The sequence below is a fragment of the Cygnus olor genome, chromosome 2, assembly GCF_009769625.2.
Source record: "Cygnus olor isolate bCygOlo1 chromosome 2, bCygOlo1.pri.v2, whole genome shotgun sequence".
Taxonomy (NCBI): Eukaryota; Metazoa; Chordata; class Aves; order Anseriformes; family Anatidae; genus Cygnus; species Cygnus olor.
The window spans coordinates 62,981,637-63,005,810 of NC_049170.1; the positions used below are offsets into that span (position 1 = coordinate 62,981,637).

A 24,174-nucleotide genomic window follows, 5' to 3' on the forward strand; every position below is an offset into this window, starting at 1 on the left:
CTAGATTTAATCCTTCTATGTACTGACAAATTGAACTCACTATCAAAGCAGTGACAATTTCAGTAGACAATGTGTGTTAGATTCAAGATTGTTATCTTGTACTTTGTTATGACACTAGACGTGAGATTAAGTGATCTGTAATGTGCATATAACAGCTATTTTTTACTTCCTCTTTGGTTTTGTTTGATGTAAAGTAGAGATGAACAAAACCAGATAATGATTTTTGAACCAATGTATTGTACGTGTACACAGCTGGAAGCAGAGGCAAGAAAAAAATGGATGTAGAAAGAAAGGACAAATTTTGAGCAGAAATTAATAGCTTCCTTACAGATGTGATTCATTCTTACTTGAGGTTTTTACATCAGAAAACTCAACTAGAATGAAAGGCTTGTTGAGTAAATCATTGGGTGAAATTCTATATTCTCACTTATTCCAGGCATCTGACTAGATGGTTGCATTGAGATCATCATTGCCTAAACCCTTCTGTTCTCTCAAATGTGTGACCAACAGAAGATTACTGGTGTATGTTTTCATGTTACCGTGCTGTGTTTTGCTAACTGGTATGCCCCAGTAAGGAGTAGCACTATAAAGGTTGGTTAATAATACCCAGTATTCCTTTAAAATAGTAACATTCTGCACAGTTTAGCTCCAACAGTGTTTTGTACATGCTGTAGATTCCCAACAAAGAATTTTCCCACCACAGAGATATTCATTGTTTGGTGTGCCTGTGCCAGATGCATAACCACATCTTCCTTTCCCCACTGCACCACCAAAGCCTTGCTTTGCTTGGTGCAATCTAGGGATGTATGGTAGCAGCGTAAAGAATCCTCCTCTTATGTTTGTGAAGATGAGGCTTCTCAGTGTTTCATCCAGAACTATATGTTAAAAATAAAAATAAAAAAATAAATAAAAAATAAACCTGATTACTTCCTCTTGAAAATGAGCACCTGTTTTTGCAAGCCTTTACTGCAAAGTGCTCACTCTATGGGCTCCTCTTCTTTCCATTATTCAGTCCCTTCTTGTTGTAGGAAAATGTTGGCTCTCTGCTCATTCCCTACTGCCAGCAAAAGTTTCTTCCACTGGGCAAGATTATTCTTGTTGTTCCAGCCTATAAGTCTTGAAGTAGCAACTCCAGGTTGCAGCTAAGGAGTATTTCCTTAAGAGCAGGTGTGGCAGAAAAATCGTTCAAGCCTTGCTTCAAGGTCTGATGTTTGGAAAAGAGGAGATAATCTAGCACAAGCCTAAAGTAATTGCAGCTGGAGCAGCCCACAGAAATCAGCTTCCACAAGTTTCACAGAAATCCTAGGCCCTCAGAGAGGCCCAGGCCCAGAAGGCCCAAGTGGGGCTACAGCTCTTCTAGTTACCTAGGAGGGTAGAGCTGTGCTGGGAGAATGTGGTGGAGACCCCTTTGATGGCACTGAGGTTGTGGGTGTGTTCAAAGGATCCCCTGGCATCTTGCCAGTCTGTTCACCACATCTGGTTGGGACAGAGCTTGCTCTGTTCCTCGGAAACCTCAGTGGAAGTCTCTGAGAGAGAGGGGGATGGCATGCAGGAAGCCAAGCTGAAAATACATGTATTTCTGCTCAACATAAAGCAACTGGACAAACTGAAATAGGACATTTGGATTTTCTGAACTGGAATCTCCCAAAATTATAACTTTAAAATGTCCAATTATTTCATATTTAAGAAAAATGCCTTTCATTTTTTAACCTGCTTTGAAACCCTGTGTAATCATAACATTTGCCTGTTCTCACTCCACCCTTGTTTAACCCCCATGGCCAATTTTTGATGCATTTAAAAGAGAGATAGACATCTTGAATAGTTTCATACAAATTTCACAGAAGTTGTCAGGTGGGTGTAAAGGAAAGGTTCACGTTACTAGGGGGAAAGCTCAAACATGATTTTAACACCTGTCTGTTATGTTTGATGTGATCTTAAGCAAGCACAACCTTACCTTAAAACCAGCCTAATTTGTAGGTCCTGCTTGGGAGGAAATTACTAGACATGAAGGGCAGCTGAGGGTAGCGTGAGGTGAGAATAGAGGGGACATAGGTGGGTTTAGCTGGGGAAACTGTGGGAGAGGGAGTATGTAAATATCTGACAGAAACACATAGGAAACCAGACTGTCGTTTCTGTTGTTCTTCATAACCACAATTCATTTTACAGTGACATTGCCAATCTAAAAATTTTTAAAAAGGATTTTTTTTTTGGTTAACTTCTGTATTTTGATGTAGCTAAGAATGAAAATGTATGGCAAAGACCAACATTTTCAATAAAGGAAACTTTCCACTTTCAAAACTGAGTTGCAATCACAGAACTCAGTACAGTTCAGAGCATATATTTCTCCAGTGCAAGACAACCAGACTTAAAACAAACAAACAAAAGAAAAACCACACCCAGTTTCATTATTGCAGCCTCTTGGCCCTTCAAAGTTATATAAGGATCTCAGAAGGGCTGCTTCTGCAGACTTGGGTGACAGTTTCAGTCCTTGGCAAGCCAGAATTCAAAGAAAACAGCTATTCATACTCTCACTCCTTAGTGCTTGATACCAGACAGGATCCAAATTTAAAAAAAAATGTTTATGAAAGTAGATAATGTAAGAAGGAAGGAATGAAAGGTGCCAGAAAGTTAACTGATCTTTTTAATACTTCAAACTATTTCAAACTGATTTATAGTTTTTATTTTATCTGAACAAGTTCAGCTATCAGTAGATTTACCATGTAAACTCCCACTTTATCTTTGTTTTTCTTTCTCACTGTTACAATTCAACATAATGAGATGCAAGTTACCCTTTTATCTTCTTCTTACTTTTAAGTTAGCAAAAAATGAATGTGGTAAAGGTTTTATTAGCAACTTGTTAATCTTTAATGTGTATAAAGGATGATACTATCTACTGTTTACAGTTTTAAAGAAAGTGGTCTAAGGAATGTCTTCCAGCTATCAGATCAAATATGAACAATAGTGACAGTGCAGAATTTGGCAGAGTGACTATATATAAGTATGCACATGATTATCTAATTATATGCTATCGTGTGGGTGTTTTTATATCATGGTGATAACTTTTGTTTTAAGTTTTAATCTCAAGTATAGTAACCTTTAAGATTTCACCAAGAATATAAGAAATTAGAAACAGTGCTGACTTTAGAAAGTTTTTAATTCTCTTTTCTTATAGATAATGTCTGCTTGTAATGTAGAAATCATACAAGGACAGCACAGTTCACTAGGAAAATGATCTTAGTGTTCTCAGTTTAGTCCAAGTTGGACAACATATTATTTGGCACAATTGACTGGCCTTGCTTTATGAAAAGTACAAGACTGAATAAGCATAGAAGCTTTATTATTTGTGAGTGAGCTGAACTATATGCTTAGAATGATGAGAAGCCTCAGTACTGCGTCCCACCTGCTTTCAGTTGCACTGCCTTTATAAGCATTGGATTTACAGTAAAAACATCTCCTAGAGAAATGATGTTATTTCATATTGTGCATAGATGGAAGGCTACTTCTGCCTTTCACCTGCTAGAATTGTGTAGACAGAAGTTGGGTAAGTTTTATAGAAACATTGATAAAAATATTAATGCTTGCATTAAATATTCTCTTAGTATCTTAAAGATAACTCATTAAGAAAATAAATGTGAGATGTTTTCTCTTCAGTAGACAAAGTCATTGTGCCCCCAGGCATGCTGGTATTCAAGAAGAGTTTGGACATTGTATCTTAGATACATGATGAAACTCCTGTGTGGAGTCAGGAGTTGTACTCAGTTATCATCGTGGGTCCCTTCCAACTCAATATTCTGTGATTCTATGATTCTAAAATAATTTTGTTATGTTGTATATTACTCATGTGCCTTCACTATTGAACAAAACCTACTTTTAAGGGGAAGTATCCTTTCCTTTGTCTAACCTTAATGACTGCATAATAAAATGTTGACTTTTGGGATATTGGAAGTCTTAAGTTATGCATTCAGTTACTGTGAATTCGAATGTTATGAAGAATGAAATTCATATGTTAAGAGGTCATTCCAGTCCATGAAAAGTATTATTTAATTGAATAATATAACCAGATAGACTGCCAATGATGAGCTTTCTATTCTGAAGGTATACAGAAAGGGGCTTGGTTACCAGTTGGAAAGTACAAGCTCAAAGACTAGATTTAGTGAAGGCATAACCATAAATCTTGAGTCTGATAGTCTGCTTAAAGATATTGAACATGGGAACCTGATTTTGATGGCTTTGAAGTTGATACAGAGTTTGAAGAGCTGTCAGATTTTGTCTCATATAGACCATGTTCTGCATGCAGTTCTGTCTTGAACTAAAAATTGCAATGCACTGGGCATTTTAAATGGCTTCAGCCTGAAGTTAAAGAAGAAATTGTGCAGTTAAGTGCTGTTATCAAATACTCAGTCAAACAAAAATCAAGGCCTTCTTCTTCATATGTTCTTGGCCTATTCAGATGTGCCAAGAAGGAACTTCAGTATTAAGGGCAATGAAAATAGCTCATAAAGCAGAAGCTGATGCTAATAAACAGTTTTGGATGTGCTGTGACCGGTTTGAGCATAGTCTGTTATTGCTATTACTGTGTTAAATCACAGCAATCAAATAGCCAAGGATCACTTTAAACAATTAAGTGCAATGGCTGTCCATGAAAAAACTTCAGGCTCTATTGCAGACACAGGGATGGGTGTGGTTGTGGTCAGCTCTCCCAAACGTTACTTTGGATGCTGTTACAGATACAGAGCAGGGTGTTACATGATATTTTCAGAATCTGGCAGATTTTAGTTTGGTTTGGATATTTTTTATGTACTTTGGCAGGCATACATAAAACTGCAGAATTGCCATACGGCAATCTGTAATAATGGCTGAAGTAAAACACCTACTGGAGAATCAACCAGCTACAGGCTGCTGTTGACTTATGACTTCAGTTGACTCATAATCGCATTGAGCTTTGTGGGTCACTTTCTGCTCCCACCCTGAAGCCACTGCCAGTACCTGTCATGATTTGAACACCCATTGATTAAGAAAGTAGAAAATGTGCTTTGTGGACAAATGAGCACATGCCTTTGAGGAAGATATGGTAGAGCCTTGTATTATTTCCATTAGCTAATTAAAATACTTAAAATTATTTATTCACATTTATAGAAATTGCTATCCAAAGTTTTAGACAGATTGCACTAATCTAAAGCTCAGTATGCCAAAAGGACATAGAAAGACCTCACAAAGATAAATGATTTATTTAAAGCTGTATTTAGACTTTATCATTCTCCTTCTTGTATCTCTGTCTCTTGTGAAAGAGCACGGAACAACATTTGAGGCTTGAAATGTGCTGGATTTGGGTATTGGCACATGAAGGTGGCATCACATACTGGTTAAAGAGATTTGTGGATCAGTTTTAAAAGAAAGAATAAAGGCAGAGAACATTTTGATCCTAGAATTTGGAAGGTAAAGAAGTGTTAGAAGCATTTCTAGGAAGTTGTTTGAAACAGCGTTGGCTTGAATAGGAAGTGGTGTTGCAGCATCTCAGAAGATAGGTACTGCAGTAGGATCCAGTTTAGTTTTACAAGCATTAAGTCATTTAATTTTTCATCCCATGCATGATGTGTGATAGATATGAGAGTAACTCATTCTTTTTTAAATCTGTAATTTGTTAAAATGAGTAGACATCCTTTTCCAAGCTACTGCACAGGGATTCAGTCTGGTAGCACATATGGAATCCTTCAGGCAAACAGCATTTTTAACAGCAGAACTTGATTTCCCCTGTGTGGGTGGAGAAGATCTGGCCATGTTATGTGTGAGCCAGCGGACTATTCCACCATGCTTAAAGGAACTGTCTTTCCTAAGCTACTTGGTAGTCTTATAGCAATACATTAAGTGAGTTGCTAATACCTGGACCTATTTCAAAAGTGCTGCTGTCCTACTTGCATTCCTAAAGGCATGAGAGGAGAGTAGATACTATCTTAAAATAGCATATTTGAAACTTTGGTCCACTTTTCATTGTTGTTGTTGCTGTTTGTATGTTTTAGTGTTTTCTTGTTCATCGTCTGCAATTTAGTACTGCTAAAACTACAATTTGATCCTTTCCTTTTCATCTTCATGCACCATTGAACTACTAGTTTTCACTTTCACAATCATGGATTTCTGCTGGCCCATTTCTTGCAGACGAGCATATCTTTGCACCTCTAGCTGAAGATGCTGCAAGGGTTATGTTTATTTTCCTGTTTGATGTAGTTTCATGGGCTGCAGACTGTGACTTCACGGATGACAGATTGCAAAACAGTTACAAAGCATTCCAAGTAAGGGTTAAAAGGCAAAAATAATCTATAACAACTCACAGCTCCTCTCAAAACATCTTACATGTGATATATATTGCCTTTCTTCCAACAAAAGCCCTGATTACAGAAACAAGACCAGCAACTGCAAACACATTGGGAGAGAAGCAATAGCATACAACATGTTGCAAGATCCTAGCAGCAAGCAATGTGGGACTACCTCCATCTACATTTTGATAAATCTTTATCTACTGTATTTAGTTTTCAGTTTTGCTGCAACGGAATCTGTCTCAATAACATTTCTCTCTACTTCTATACTTTTTATTTTTTCCACAAGCTATCACCTTGAGAGTCTCCACTGGAGGTTTTGGAGCTCTGTGCGGACTTTGTAAAGCTCTCCCACAGCGAGAGGTCAGAAATGCCATGTGTAGAAGTAGGGACTAATCTGAGATCATTTTGGAAAACGAAAAGCATCCATTTCCTAAGAAAGAAAGCTTTAAGCAAAACTGTATTGAGCTAAATGTAACATATGATTTAGGTATTTCCTTGGGTGTTGTAACCAGGTTTCTAGATTTAAAAAATAAAAATAAAAAGCCATAACTACATTACTTGTAAGTCACACATTCACAGTGAAATGAAAAGGATTAAAAAATATATCATTTTTTTTGTTACTGTATGAGCATTGTTCATTAGCATTTATATTTTGTTCAGAACAAAAAAGTAGTTTTTTAAAAATTTTTTGTTCTGTCTGCTTCACTGCAGTTCTTTTATACTAGGGTTTCAGAGATCATCTGCAAAATCTAGGAGGAAGGGAGAGGAAAAAAAAAGGAAAGAATGATACACAAACCCACTGTCACATTTAAAAGATTTTTCCAAAGTTAGTATACTAGCAAGTTTAAACTTGTGAAATGCACACATAAGGGTATTCATATCACCACCACTGATAGAATATATGTTGAAATATTGTGTTATAGTATCAGAGAAGTTTGGTCGATGATTTAGGAAAGCATTTAAAGCTGAACTTGGATTCTTCATTAGGAAAGTGCTTGGGCATATACCCAAATCATACCAACAACTTGAACACATACCTGGTTTGTTTAGTTCTGCTGATCTCACTTGATCATACGCTTAAGTGTTTGGAGGAACCTTTCTGAACTGGAATTGCAGATGATTATGTATCATGCATTAGTAGTTCACTCTTCTCCCAACAAGTAAACCTTAACCTTCTGTCCTATCATGTGTTAAGTAGGAACAGATTTATGTTGAGGAAGACTTCCTCTGACTTCAAAGTGGATTTTGAAAACCTGGATCTCCTCCTTCTTGGGGAGGCATACATTATTGCTTACATAAATAAGAACAGAGAACAGTGGCCTAGATGCTGTCTTCATGCATAGGTTTGTGGGCTTTACCAGCATTAGTATGGAAGAAGAGTGTTGAATATACAGAGACCTGTGTTTCCTTTGCCAGGTAGGATAACTTCAAGCTTGACTGAACTATCTTTAGGCTGTCTCAGGTAGATGAGAAGCTACACAGAGGTAAAGCAGCTCCAAAGGCAGCTCTTTCTCTGTTATGTAGATACAACTGAATCTGGGAAATTCGAGAGATCTTTTTGTGTCATTAATTGATAATACTCAATTGATAACGTTATGGTGCTCATATCAGAATCAGCTACCATCTTAAAAACTGTGTGTGAAAATTAGACTGTACTTCTGCAGGCATTTACATGGTTGAGAATTCCCATAGGACTCCTTAAATTCAGTGGAATTATTTGTGTATAACCACAGCAAGTGTTTGCAGTACCTGATCTTAAATCAGTTATTTGTTTGTTTGTTTTTAAATGACTATTTGCAGCATGATGCTTTGAATATGTTGGGATTTGTCAATTTATTTCTAAATGTTTTAAGCTTCTGTTATTTAAACTGTAGTTGGACTTGGTGATCCTTGTGGGTCCCTTCCAACTTAGGATATTCTATGATTCTAAACTTCTTCCAAAGTTGGAGAGAACTGCAATGTGATTGATGAATTGAAACACTGCACGACAAAAGATCTCCTCCTCACTATATTTGAATGTATTTTTTTGGCAATTTTTTACTACATTGTATCTTTTCTTTCCCCTTTTACCTTAAAATAGATGTCTTTGAGTTCTTAGCTTTGTTCAGACACTCCACCTTATTAATCAATGAGTAAATAATCTTAACATTACATAACCACCAGAATGAAATTGTTTGCTTTTCCTTGCATCACTAATGTCCAGTTCAAGAAGAAGCCTGTGATCTAAGGCAGGTAGTTGTGTTGCACCATAACCAAACCAAGTCATTTACATGAGGCCACATTTCTTATTTTGAGCAGTGTCTTTGCAGAAAACAGTAATTCAGATATAAACTGAGTTTATTGTGGAATTCCCATAGCAGTTTTCTTAAAATTTGTAATACTGAGTTGCCTGTCTATAAAAGTTGAGCTTGTTTTCCCTAAAGTCACTGAAAATGATGAAAGCTATATTGCTCTTCTACAGTCTGACTATACTTAGTTTTATTGCTTCCTGAGCCCATGAGAAAATCCATACAACATTTAAAACTGTTATTTTCATCATTCCAAGCCTTAGATGCAGGCGTTTTGGCTTCTACCAGTCTTTCTAGAAGTGCTAAAAGGCTCAGGCCTACAAAGTGCTGCCCTCCCTCTGGCTCTGCTGATTTTGGTGTTAGGATGGAAGGCCCATAAATTTCTAGTCATTGCTCAGAAATGCAGAGATTTTGGCCTTAGGGAATCCTTAATTGGATCATCAAATCTGAGTAGCTTTACAATTTTCATTGCAAGTGCTGAAATTGCCACTCTAGCTGCTACTACTACCAAGATATGCCTGGAGATAGCCAGGAACATAATAGGGGATGGAACTACTTCCATCTGTATGAGACAAGACCATTATCAGTGGAAGAGCAGTAGAATTAAGGGGAATTAGAACACAGTTCTTATATATAATGGTAGCTGTTAAGACAGTTAAGAATAGTTATCAGAAGAAAATTACAAATTACTATTATATGACACCTCTACCTCCTAATCATTCTTTGCATTTGCAAAGGTATGATTTTGGCTAAATAAATAAATAAAACAAGCAGATACACATTTTTGATGAATAATAGAAAGAGAAGCTTATTAAGTGTCCAGTTAAACAAAACATCATCTGTTACTTTAATATATACTTTTTTTTAAAAAAAAATTCTTTCCTTTGCTTTTCAGCCAACACAGAGACTTATCAAAAGATTGCATGTGGAAAAAAAACTCTTAGAGCATTTTTCTCATATAGTGTAGCTTAAAAGGAATGTGTGAAATTCAAGATTGGAAAGTATTACACAAAAGTATTGTTTTTCCTTTGTTTTTCTTTCTTTCTTTCTACTTTTTTTTTTTTCCAAACATATTTTCTCTCAAACCTGCCTCCCTACCAAGCCCTTTTTCCCACAAGACTCCAAAGGAAAAATGACATCAAATGGTAAAATCCTGCAGTATGTTATTTCCAGAGGAATCCATGGAAATCTTGAATATGATTTTATCATTTGCACTGTAATGTTCCATTGTTAAAAGGAACAACATACTGAAGAGTATTCAGTTGCTGAATGCTTGATGGTAAGCAAAATCTGATGTTTCTGCGAATATTACAAAACACTTAGGAATCTGTAGCACCTCAGATTTGTTGTATGATAATAGGAATTAGAAATGGAAAACTCCTGTTATATCAGCTTGACCATCTCTCTGACACTGCCAGATAGTTGTCTTCATTGCAGTACTTGGTCTAATTTGCAAATGTCATAAGCCATGTGGCTACCACCATTTCCCTTGGGAGAATACATGGCATTAAAGCAGGCTGAATATTCCTTTCCTTGAATTCATCTTCTTAATCCTCTTTTTTATCTCTTCATTGCACTAAACAATTGTTAATGTCACTTTGCTTTTAGCTATTTTCTCTCCCCTCCCTCTTTATGTTTTCCACAAAATCACAGTATTATTTACACTGTTCTTTTGGCTTTTCTTCTATTTTATTGTTCTGGTACTCAGGAGTCATGGGCTAACTCTCTAGAGGCTATAGAGAAAATGTAGTAAGTCTCTACTGGAGGAAGGGGAGACTATGTAACTTCTGTGGCCACTGAAGTTATATTTGCAAAAGAAGCACAGCATAGGTCCTAAATACATGTCTATATCAGACTTATTCATTAAAAAAAAAATAAAAATCCTTGTAAATCTAAAATACTTCTTATTCCATGTTTTGCTGAGGCTGATGTTGCATAATATACTTTGCATGTATATATTGTAGTTAAATTTGTTGAAAGCTTCATTCTGACAATTATATCATGCAAAAAAAAAAAAAAGATAACTGCACTAGTTTGACTTATTTAAGACACAGGTACACTAACAAAGGTAGAGCTCTGTGAATAACTTTTTTTTTTTTTTAACTTTGAAAAAGATTATGAGTATTTTATGACAACCTCCAATGATTCTTTCAAGTTTCTCTTTTTCTCCAGAAATTTGAGGAAGTTTATTTATGATACTTCAGTGTGAAATGATAATCCAGAAGATTTTGAAAGTATCAAAAAAGCTGTAAGAATTTTTATTTTTACAGTCACATTGATCTGACAAATTCAGCACGCATTTGACAAATGGTTTGTTTGACCTGCACCTGCATTTTTCAAAGGAAAATTATCTCAGCTGAAAAGTTTGCTCAGTATTAGCTGAAGTTACAAAGGTAGGTGATGAATGTTTGAAGATATTAACAGCAGTCAGCCTATAGGAGTAGAAAGTGTAACATATATATGTGTATATATATCTAACATATACATGTGTGTGTGTATATATATATATATATATATATATATATATATATATCATATCCTTGAAGGATCTTAGATCATCCTGCAGGCAGACACTGGGTGGCTGCCTCCAGGAGGAGGATTCCCTACCATTCATATGAAAATGGTGGAAAATCTTGCCCTAAAGCTAACCTACCCCTGGAGTTTTGCCTATCTGTCATGATGAGCACTTGTCTGGGAAGAAAAAGGTTTTCTTAATGGTCAGCTGGCAAATCTTTCTGTCTGGGAAGTCAAAAACACATCACAATGAAGCAAGCAGGTGGAAGACCAACTACTAGGGCATTACTTCTCCCCAGGAAAAAGCAAAGAATTGCATCTATGCCAAGACTCTCTTTTTAATGTAGTAGCGTAATATCTGTCTAATCTGAATGTCAATGGCTCAAATATTTTTTTTCTAGCAGTAAGTTATTGAAGAGCCAACATTTCTGAAATGTGTAGTAGATTTTCAGTTGCACTGAATGAGATGTAGGCTTGATGAAAAATAACTTGAACCATTGACATTCATGTGGCCATAATTAAGTTTTAGATTTGTATTGTGCGTATTTGCTTTAGAATTTGCTGAATTAATTTACTGCTCTACAAAAGGACAGTAGCTAATAAGAAACTGGCCACTGAGGAGCAAACTCAGTTTTAGAGATTCACTTCCTGGTAGGAAGTACCTGTTCAAGCTGAAATGTAAATGTCATTAGTAACTTTTCCTTTTTTTTTCATCTCCAAATGAAAACAAATGTTTCTCAAAAAATAAAAATAAAAAATTTGAAAGTTTTCCTAGAATAATGTCTAGCATTTGATAGCTGTTTGTGGTAAGCCAGGTATTATGACCAATTTATTTATTTCATGATAGGTAACTGCTTTTTATGCAGCTTGTCTTCCCTCAAGCATATTCAGTTTCCTTTGTAATCATCTTTGGATGATTTTTTGATTTTTTTTGTTCCTCTGCATTTCTTCAAACTAACCATGATCCCATTCCTTTTGTTTTTCTCTCCATATTGATATCTAGGAATGTAAGCTAGATTCATATTTTTTTTTTTTGACAATTCTTCATTTCTTCTAGAAAGTACTTATTCCCAGTTTTATATATATGTTATATTATTATATATTATGTATAAATAAATAAAATCACCATGATCATTAGAAGAAGCAACTTTGCTCCTTGGGAACTTTTGGTCATATCTCTGGTTGCTTTTCCTGATGTTCACGTTTTGTAATTTTGCATTAGATAAAATAAATTTGTCTTGGGCTTTCTCCAAATAAAAAGCAGAAGGATGTGAAAAAAAAAAAAAAGTATAGTAACTTTGCAACATTATAAGTGTAGGAGTCTGATCTCTTACCATTTACAGGTTGAGTACTTGAATAGTCCTAAGATCTGTGAACTGGTGCATACCTCCTTACCTTTCCCAAAACAGATGAGCAGTAATTCAGTCTACTTGTTCATTCCTTGGATCCATTGTTGGCAGCTCTAATTCTTTTTTAGGTGGTGTGGTTTTCAATAAAAAATTCTGTATTAGGGGTTTTTTATGGGTATGTGTGTATGTACAAAATTTGATGTAATGAAAATTAAAGACAACAGTATTATACAATACAAGCACACCACAGTTTGTTTGTTATCAGAATAAAATCATTGAGAGGAATATTTATTTGCTATGTTTTGCAAAACAAAGGAATACAAAGATATTACCTGGGAAGGAACTTTGTCACTTTTCCTAACATGTCCCTTTTCACATTCAACCTGAGTTGCCATATGCCCATATCTATAGTATAGATTCTCTGTTGATGGCTACTGCCAAGTGGCATGAATGCACAAGAACTTTGTAAAGCATTTAAAATTTGGTTAAAAAAAAATAATCTGTGGACAGTTGTCAAATGTTTCTGTTGTTCTTACTTGTTACCTCCTTGTTACTTGTTATCTCCCCTGTGTTATACTGCTATTACATGTTAGTATTAAGTCAGAATGACAAAGGAAAGCTTTTAGCAAGGTTTATAAATTTTTGTGTGAATAGACCCCTGATAAACCCAGGGTAAGGGCTGCCCTGCTATTTTTCATCAGTTTAGAAACTGAGCTGTTGCTAGCTTCATGTAGCTTGGACTTGTATTGCAGTTAGTAGAGGACATATTTAAAAATGAGTGATGGAAACTGTTGTTTCACATTATCCATTCTGTGATGTATATAGCCCCTTAGGACAAAGAGCAGTTCCCTGAATGAACTCTTTGCTCTCAGTCACACTTCCTAAATGAAAAGCAAGTTTCTTTTATTTGCACAATTCTTTAATGAATGAGTCAGTTCATGCTTCCCACTCATTTATCTACCATCACTCCCCCTTCAGATACAAAAGTCTGATCATTTTTAAATTATGTATGCTGTGATCAGTGACTCACTGGTGGCTTGGGAGGGAATGGTAAAGCTCACTCTCAGTTTATTATTCCACAGAAAGTGGTACTGAATACTGATCAAGTCCAGTTTCTCCTGTTAAAGCCCACTGTAGGAAAGTTTGTAGCTTGTCCATCATGATGATCAATCTTCACCACCACATTACAGTCAATGGTTTCACGCTAATCCCTTTTGCACTCCAAGCTAAACTGGGATAAGCAAGATATTGTTACTTTCTTAAACCTTTTGAAAGACCCTTTGGACAGTGTCCATGGAATAAAGATTATATGCTAAGAAAAAGGAAGCCATATATACTTCCTCAAGAAGTTTATAATGATAATCAAAATTATTAGCAGTGAAAAGATGGAGTTCTTAAAAAGAAAATTATCATGATTTCCAGAAATATGATTTCCAGAAACATGACTTGAAGGTTCTGGGAAAAATCTGTCTTCTTTTGTTAACAAAAAAGTGAAAAAAAGCTATTAACTTTGATCATTTGGAACATTTAGTTTTGCATCCAAAATTTTATGAAGAACTTTCTTTAAATCTGTAGTTTGTTCTAAGGTTGCTTTATGTCTGATCTAGAAATAGCAATTTTAACCATCAGGCCATGGGACGGGGTGTTTTTTTCCTCTTTTCTTTTAGGTGGGAAGAGCTGAAGAAAGTGATGCCTCCCTTCTCTAGCTTAATCTGAACTCAAAATAACTTTCAGTTCTCTTGTTATAACAGCCCTTTTTCTGAGTCACAGTATGAAAGAGAGGCTGGGAAGTGTTGAATATTGTAGATTAAACACTTCAAAGCCAACTTTGACTTAGTTTTATGCATGCTTCAGAGTAGACTAATGTGCAATAGTATCCAAGAAACTCAGCCAGTAATTCATGAGAGTCCAGAATATTCTCCTTAGGATGAGTCATAGCAGCATAAATGATATGACTGGAGAAGATCCCTTAGGTCCTCCAGTTGAAAGCCTTTGTATCTTCCTCTTCACTAATCCTCTCTAGGATTTCTTCTACCCTGTCTTGACAAACCTCTCATATCCTTGACTCAGCCACCTCCATGGGTAGTTTCTTCCATTGCCTAACGATTTAACCTGAACATCTTTAAACCTTACACCATAAAGCTTAGTATGAACAATTTATGACTACAGAAAACAATCCTTTCACCTCCCTTCTGCCATCATGCTCAAATATAATCCTTCCCTCTAAATGTTCTTTATTTTTCCCCTCTAGCTGCATGAATAATAACTCCAGTAAAGTGTTTTGTTTTGCTTTTTCTTCAGCTGTCTTTGGTGTTTCTGTCACTGTAACTGTTTTTCTAAGATCTTTCTCTCAGTTTTCAAGGCTCAAAAATGCATTTTGTTCTACAAATGAACTTTCTGTGACTCAGCAATATGTGTGCATTAATCATGCTTTTCAAAGGGTAAATTGGCATGACTGAAATATTCTGTGGCTTTGTTTATAGAAGTTGCTTTCATAAGGGTGCTAATGTGCTCTGAATGACAAATACAAATACAAAAAAAAATAATAGTAATAATAATTTGAGGGATTTAAGTGGATGAAAGTGTAATGCATTTTTAATTTCAGATGTGTAATCTCATGTTGCTAATCAGGATATTAATTCAATCACATACTTTAACTTAATTTTGAAAACTTTTCTCCAGAAACTCTTGGGGTTTCCTACTCCACAAGGGTTAGTTTATCATGGTTATTTCCATTATTATCCCTTTAATACACATTTATCAAAGTGTGTGTGTGTATAATACCAGTATTACTCTGATGGAATTTTTGCATGGTCTATAAAATGAAACACTGAGAATTTCCTAATGGGAAATATGGGGGCATAAGAAAGGTTTTTTTGTTTTGTTTTGTTTTGTTTTGTTTTGTTTTTCCTTTTGAAATGAGGTACAGGGGCCTTAATCTACGGAATTCTTAATTTTATACCAAGTATTTCTTAGGATCTGCCTAAGCTTGTCAGAATATACTGATAATAAACCTCTCAATGCAAAATTTATGTTGTTCTCCTAGTTGACTAATAAATATGGCATGTTGAAAAATACAGCGTAGAGGTGGGGAGGCTCATTATTGCAAGCTATGTTTTCATATTGCCTCCCATTTTAGAGTTACACAACAAAAATAGCTGCAGTCTATACCTCATGTCAGCTCACCTCTCCCACAGTTTACCCATGTGGTAGTTCTTTGATCCATGCAGAAGTATTACCAGGTTACCCGAAGTTTTGTATAGTGTTGTCAGGCAAAGCTGTGTGAAATTGAGGTAAATCCTGCTGAAAGTTTCAGTTCTGCCAGCTCATAATTACAGCTAACACATTAGGTTTAGTTGATCCACTGTGTTTCATGAGCTTGCAAGCAGCCATTCACATTGACCATTTTGGCATAGCAATTTACAGAAATAGACACAGGAATTATTTTTAAGAAGTCCATCTCATGGAAGTAACAGTTTTTGAAAAGAGTATCTTGGGCACTATTTTACATCTCCAATAACTATTTTTGCTTTACAATTTTATAACTAAATTTTATTTTTTAATATGTTATGGCTTCAGCCTACTAAAGGAAAAGGTCCATGTCCCACCCCTCCCCCCCCCCCAATATTTTTTCTAAACCTTTCCTTCCTTAATTTCCTGCTGTTATGATTCTCAGATGTCCTCTAGCAAGTCCTCAAATGTAGTTGCATTGATATTGAGGGCACTGTGCAGTAGCAGTGTTGCACGTCTTGAAGTGTGCAACTCAGTGGGCAATGCTAATGCACAGGTTAGTGCCTCTTGGTCTGTCTGGTAAATCTCTGGCTATCCTCTTCAGGGACAAACTGCTGATGTAAGCATACTGCCCTTTTCTGTTTCTTATTTGTGTGTCTGTCCAGCTTTTAGGAAGTGTGTGTAGAAAACTGTTTCCAAACTCTTGCAACCTATTTCCCTGATTGTGGTGGGAAAGTAAGGCATTCTCCAATGTCTTTTTTTATGGAGTACAGAGAGCTGTAAACAGCTGCAGATGTGATTTCAATAAAGCTGTATAGTCAGGAGCAGTATTCACTGTGGGCTCTGCAGTGGCTTCTGTGGTTCTACACTGCGTTGAGCTACGTGGCCTATTTCATGGCAAATGCCTGTCTTCTGCAGCTCTTTCCACTGTGCTACTTCTGTGGGGCTTTCCTCAGCAACCATCTGTTTAAGATTATTCTCATGATGTATTTCAAATGGTATCTTATGTACCTTCCCTCAGCATTGTTAATCTCTTAGGTCCTGGAGCAATAATTATTTCTCCTCTCCAGCATTTGTAGCTCATCTGGGTTTCTTATAATCCACACATTTCATTATCATGCTACCTACCTCCTTCCTCTAGATCATTAATGAAACAAGATGGGACCTGCTGCTGGTCCCTTTGGCATCCCAGCATGTACTATGCAGTAAGATTTTTGAACAAAGGAACTGCCATTTCAGGGCTGACCTTTGTAAACCCATGTCAGCTCTTAACATGGTATTTTTAATTGTCCTTTGGGGGCCTTGGGCTTCCAGCTGTTACTGAAATTTTATTGCTTTAGTCTTTTGTATCTTGGCAATTTTATCCTTGATCTGCTCTCTATTAGCCTCTCTGTTAGCCTCGCTTTATTTCAATTTCAAGGCTTGAGGTAAAATTTGTTTAACTTATTACCAGCAGTCATGAAAACCATTCATGCACATACTGAAATCCACAAGCACCAGAAGACAGTGGTGGTGCAAAAAAAACCCTGACAAATAAAATGACAAAAAAAGTAACATAGATGTTTTTATTAATGTGAAATTGCATGGATCTAAATGAACACTTCCCCTTCCCTCCTTCTCTCCCCCCTGTTTTTTTCTTTAATGATGTAAATTGTTGGTGCTAAATTCTGTGTGAACATGATTACGAAGGCAATTGTGCCTTCAGTCAATGAACTAGCCTGGGTTTAGAAGACCCGGACAGTCAAATTTAATTCTCCTGCTGACCTGATGGGTGATTTCACTTCACTGGGTGTGTAGAGATTTCAGCCTTCTTCAGAGATGTCTCATTAGAAAAAATACTATATAAAAGTTGTGTGTTACTTGTATTATATTCATATATCATTTGGTTATACTGCCAATTTATTTTGGATTGCTTTATGTTCATTTGAAAACGATTTAAGTTAAATCATCTTCAGCATAAACCAATAGCAGACATGTAAGAAACCTGGGTTAAATAATCACTTTTAATTAACCTATCAAGTATGTGCATATACAAATTTCTGTGATTACCCACTGCTCTTTTTCTCCATAAATATTTCAAGCAACTTTTTATGAGTTTCTACCTACTTTTTTGATTTTGTCAGGTTCATTATTGCAAAGATTAATATCCAATCAAAGATGGATTAACCTTTGCACAGATATTTGAAGACGGGAAACTCATATGTTCCTGGTTTAAAGCAGAAGTTACCTTCTGCACAAGGGTTTTGCTATTTTCCCCTTGCCCAAAGTGTTAGTCTTATACTAAAATAAAATAAAATAAAATAAAATAAAATTAAAATAAATCCTTATTAATTAGTTTATGGAGCCTAATTTTCTATTGTTTTGCAATTTGTATTGCCAGTTCTACCTGGAAAAAGGTGAAGGTAAAATCAAGTAGAGAACTGTGTGTCAGATCATATGCCCAATTATTCTCTACCATTTTTCTTCACATTTAGGAGTAGTCCAGAATTTAAAACTTAAAGATTGCATCATTTGTCATATACATAAAGAAGCTGATATGAAATTGTCCTTATTGTCTTAATGTGTAAATTTCCTAAACTTGTGAGTGCTTGAATTTGCAAGTTACGCATTTTTATTCTATGTTGCATGTAATAAATTGTTTCCTCCAGCTATAACCAAAGCTTTTACAAACAAGTAGAATCAACATTATAGTGCATGCAGTTGCTAAGTACACTGAATTTTTAAGCATCTTTTTCTCTTTATAGGTTTGTCTGAGGATGCAGCAGAGGAAGAAGAAAAGCCATGAAACATGAAGATGACCCTCAGGAGGAATTTCTGTCTGATATCAAATGCATTTATAAGGCAGCAGTACTGATCCTTTTTATTCTGTCCTGATTGCAGCCTCCAGAAAGAGAGGACTGTGCCAATTTATATGAAAAAGTTCCATTCTAATCATTTTGGTTGGGTCTTCCTGCCAACTGCTAGCATCCTTTCTGTGAGCAAAGCCTATGCACTTACCCAACTGTGGTAGGGATGTTGTGTTATGTTTTGTGATACATCAGCCCTTCTAAGGATTCTGTTGATTGATCAAAGACTGTTTACAGATAGTTAAAAGCAACCTTTGTTTCAGGATATGTTTTATCTGTTTTTTAAGATATTCTGAACTATACATTTGTTATATCACAGCTTTGACAAAAGATAACTATCTCCTTTTCTCCTGTACTAACATTCACAATTCCAGACAGCTGAATTCACCACAAGAAGAAAAACTGGTAATCCATCAACTACCCACCCTCCCCACCCCACGCCCCGTCTCTCATTGCTTATATAGACTCCTGCTCTCAAGAGATACAGAGTAAAATATGGTTACTGGACATAAAGGGCAAACCCTTTTGCCATTAACTATGTCACTATGAACATGAATAAAGTTTACACTGTAAGTACCCTGAGCACAGCAACAGATGGATCTTTTTATGGTTACCTGTGATTTCTGTTTTTCCTGTCAGTCAGCCTGTTCTAGTTATGGGTAAGAGTTTCAAAAGTAACTAGCAATTTTTGAGTGCCTTAATTTTTATGAATCCAGTTGGAGGGGGCTTAGTTGGTTCAGTTTTTAGAAAGTGCTGAATATTTACCGTCTGAAAGTCAGGTCCACCCAAGGTGCCTGCGATGAGACAACAACTGAGACAACCCAAACACCTTGGCAAACTGTGGCATAGGGTTTGGAAGTGTCAAGATTATATCTGAGTTCTTAAGAGTGATCTGAGTGCAGTATCAGTAAAAGATATTTGAAACTGAAGATAACTGATACATGGGTTAAGAGTAAAGACAGCTGAACAAGGTCTCTCTTGGTTGTTAGTGGTTCATAAAAAATCAGAAGCAATTTTTTAAATTTTTTTTTGGATTGCAAATAGAGAAAATATAGTGCACCCCAACATAATTTCTCAGGGATGAAATTGGATGAACTATCTGCACATCCCACTTTCATCTTGGTTTCACCAACTCCTATTCTAGCCATAGTAAAGGTCCTTCCAACTCACATTTGTGCTCTTTTGGCAGGGTTGTCGACAGTTTCTGTGGTCTGTGCCAGACTTGATCTGCGGATAAAAAGGAGACTTTTTTCAGGATCTCTTAAGCCAACAACTTTCATCAGCTCCATGTTTACTTTCAAACTCTTTGTATCCACCCCCAAAAACTAAACTAGTTTGCACCAATTGTGCATCTGCTTCTTAGCCCTTTGATCCTGGTCTGGCTCAGTAAACTTGATATAATCATGTTTCATGGAGCCCTTTTCAACATTAAATGGAGCCAGGTGGCCAGGGAACTGGGTATGGCTTCTGATACCACTAGGACTGAAGTGAGCAGGGGTTGCCGATAAAAATGACTCTGTCCCCCAGGAGACCTCAGATACCTGTAAGCTGTGGTGCACAAAATCTTGCCTCTTTCCCAGGAAGGAAAAATCCTACCCCCTGCTTGTTATGGAGGGATTCTGCTGGCTGAGTTTTCTTCACTCTGATCCCTCCCCCATGGTTTTTGTCAGGAGGGCAGTATCTAACCCATTGTAAATGTATCCTGCTGTGTTGTGAAAATTACACAATAAAATAATCTTCTGTAGTCTCTGTACACACCTCAATTACCAAGAAAAATCCATGGAGAACTAATCAATTACTGTAGCTATTAGGCTTAAACTTTAACTATAGATCTCAAATCTTCTTTTGTTCTCTTGTCAGTGGCTACTAGGTAATCTAGAAAAATCCACTGCTGTCTACTTTTTTTTTTCCCCATGCCATAGAAGTACCATTATGTTGTAGAATCCTGGACCAAAGAATCCTAAGCTATATGTGTATAATATTACCTGGAGAACACACTACTGTGAGACTTTCGTGAAATATATTACTCTGTCATTATTATTATTATTGAATGTGATCCCAATGCTCAGAGCTGCCTGGCTTCATTGGGAGCTTAGGGTAAACAAATAGGCACTGAGGTCAATTATTTCATATGCTTTTATTTATTTTTTATCATTTTAATGTGTAAGGCTCAGAAGCACTCTTATTTGTCTTTTCTGCTCCATGCTTTGTAAAATGAGGTCACATGAGACTCCTTTTACAGAAAAGGAAAAACATGGTGGTAATAAAGAAAAAAAAAAAAAGCTAGAACTGTCTATAATAGTAATGTGACCTCTTTGTATATTGTACTAAATTGTGATATTTGATAGTATCATCAGGATTTAAGAGAGAAATAAAGTTGCTTTGAGTAAAAATTACTTGATTTCCCCAAATGCCAAATAGTCCAGCTAATTCAGAGGAAGGAAGTCGTTGAAATGTAGTCATTTACACAGCAGGCTAAGAGAAAATATTGTAAAGTAATTCTTAGCAGATCTCAAATGTAGTTTGAATTTTTAAGAAAGTTCTTTTTGGCTGGAAAAAAAAATCAGGCCAGTTACAGGAAGTTTTGGAGTTAGAGAGTTGACCAACTGAAAAGTGTCAGGAAACATTGCTAGGTGAGGAGGACAAAATGTTGGGTTCTCATTGACAATGTTTCTGAGGCCAAGAAGGACATTGCTGAGTAGTCAAATGATTCTGAACAGGATTTTAGAGTAAGACTGATCAGATGTTCTGTTAATTATAAGACTACAATGTTTTCAAGTGAGCTGGAGTCATTAATATAAATGTCATATCTAGAAACTTAGTGATTTATTCTGCAAAAAGATTACTCATATAAGAACTGTATCTTTCTGAGCTTAAATATGCAGTCTGCTAGAATAAATAACTATTTGAGGAGAATTTATATTTTTAGTTGGCTCACAGATAAAAATAAATTTTAAACGATCATTTTATTAAAATCAATTTTGGATACTTATATCTAAAGTGAATTTTGTAACATTTTGAAAACCGTACTGAGGGTCATGGCAACTTTTTTATTATATTTGTGCTGTAGCATTTTGAAATGCATTTTCTAAATTAAGTCATAACATAAAATATATGCATTTTATTTCTGTTAAACAGGTAAATATTTTTTGTATTATTGTATTATTTTCTGATTGTTATCGTCCAAGGGCTTTTCATTCATTTTGTTTTTTGTGCTGTAGCAATTAGAAAAACAGATTAAAACAATTACTACTCTGATGACAAAAATCTGGAGATTTGGTCTCTGATGATCTTTTGGGCTTTGAACACAATGCTGAGTTCAAACCAGGGCTCTTCTTTGCAGCTCCAGGTTGATTCTTCTGTCCAACTATTATTAAACTATGACACAGAAAAACAGCATTTCTTTATTTTCCAGGGGTTGAATTTTGCTTTATAATGTCTTCTTTTCTCTTCTTCAGCATTTACTATGCACAGAGTTTTAGAGATAAGTTTCAATATTCCTCTGTTGCTTATAAAGAGTAATTTACTGCCATAAAACAAAATTTGCTGAGCAGAGATTTTATTTCTATGTCAAGTGCTTTCAGCATAAAAACTACAAGTTATACATTATATTGAATAAGCATTTTTCTTTCTTATCAGAATATCCTGTTTATAAATACTCTTTTCAAAATACTGTTCCGACGGTACTGCAAAATATATGACATACTCCTGAAAGCAAGCTTCTGTATTGCTTCCTTGAAATTAACCCTTAGTTTTCCATAGCTTTCTAGTCACCCTTTGACATCATGCTGCTTTGTTCATGCACTGCCTTGTAGCATAGGATTCCTCCAGTATTTACGTATCTTCATATGCTCTTTGCAGCTGACTTGACATCCTCCACAACTCAAAGGATGTTTAAGTTTAGATACTTGAATGTTTAAGTTCGCATAGCTTCTCATTTGTATGTGAGCCATAATCCTCTTGAGGTGAGTGAATGCCCTCAGGTCCTGAAGTAACAAGCAATGTGGTGTTCTACAGGGTTGGGCTTAAAATTAGCAAAAGTGACCCGAATTAGAAGTGCTATTGAATGCATTGTTTCTATGAATATTTATTCTAGTACCTCAATGGACCAAATTCAATACAAGAATTATATTCATATAAAGATTAGAAAACATTGCTTGGTTTAGAGTCTGAAACTCTTCTCTACTTGTTCATTTCCTGTATTGTAAATTCTTACAGTGGTCAATAGTATCAGGAATGATTATTTCTGTCCTCCTCCTTTGCAAGATGACTAGCTGTTTTCTGCACAGAAGCTGCTAGTTTTGGGGGAATATACAGGAGACCAGCAGATCACAGCAAAGACACTTAGCAGTTTTATTAGCATTAAATGTATAGCAAATGATTTTATTAATTTGGGGATGAAAGCCTAAGACAGTTAATTGTTTTGACCTTGTATTTTCTGACATGTCCTGGTTGTCATAACTTCATATCTGCTGTAGCAAGGAGTAAAAAGAAAATGCAACATGCAAGCAGTTTTAAATAAATATATTTGTTATTTTAAATTACTGCGGTATTTTCCAAGAGTTTCATGTTGTCAAAAGCAGGAAAGGGAGTAAAACAGTATATATTCTTAGGTACTCATTGTAGGTTGATGCTTCCTTTACATAAACTGTCACGTGCTTAGATTTACTATGTGTGTATGGGGCATGCATGTTTGCAGATGAACCTGCTGTATTGAAGATTTCAGTATTCATCCTCATTCTTAAATTGAAAAGATTGAGCAAAATTATGTTTTTAATAGCAGAAAAAAAACCTATAAAACTAACCAGGAGCCCTGGAATAGATCCACACCCTCAGGGTACAGGATGTAATTGATGTTAACTCTAGTGGGAGTTTTTTCCACCTGATATAGCATGAGCACATTGCATTATTCACTTGTTTGCTACTTTACCACTTCAACACTACACTCATCATAAAAAATATTTCATTTTGGAAATTATTTTTGGCAAAAGCAGTTAAGACTCCAGAGGAAAATGATAACAATGTTTGATAAGGTATTTTGATTCATCTTTATGAGCAGAATAGAGACTTGGAGTGCTTTGTAAGTGGGAATGATCATTGCAGATCACAGTTCACCCTCCACCACAGCTCCAGCTGGGTGCAGACTGACAGCACATTCAGCTGCGGAAATAAGATAAAAGCTCTGTTCTGATTATATAAGCTGTTGCCTGATCAGTAATCTTGAAGGAAGGTCAGTCATCCTGAGTTGTTACTGTAAACTGATTAGATGCCCAGATCTACCTTCATTTAATTTTACTGAGTATTTTGCCATAGATTTGGATGGGAGAACATCCATACTCCTCTACCGGAGGCCACATGACACTATAAGATGACATATAATTATAGAATCATAGAATATCCCGAGTTGGAAGGGACCCATAAGGATCATCAGGTCCAACTCCTGGCATCGCACAGGTCTGCCCAAAAGTTTAGACCATGTGACTAAGTGCACAGGCCAATCGCTTCTTAAATTCAGACAGGCTTGGTGCAGTGACTACTTCACTGGGGGCCTGTTCCAGTGTGCGACCACCCTCTCAGTGAAGAACCTCTTCCTGATGTCCAGCCTAAACTTCCCCTGCCTCAGCTTAACACC

The 24,174-nt window shown here is 36.0% G+C and overlaps 1 protein-coding gene across 3 annotated transcripts in view; it reads left to right on the top strand.

The window, feature by feature from the left end:
- BBS9 (Bardet-Biedl syndrome 9) overlaps positions 1-19,131 on the top strand; it is a 321,265-nt gene extending 302,134 nt beyond the window's left edge. For all 3 annotated transcript variants that reach the window (XM_040548841.1, XM_040548842.1, XM_040548845.1), the window contains one exon: positions 18,441-19,131. In XM_040548841.1, coding sequence (XP_040404775.1) covers positions 18,441-18,481 — 41 coding nt within the window. In that variant the 3' untranslated portion in view covers positions 18,482-19,131. The remainder of the gene's footprint in view (positions 1-18,440) is intronic.
- Positions 19,132-24,174: the final 5,043 nt, after the last annotated feature.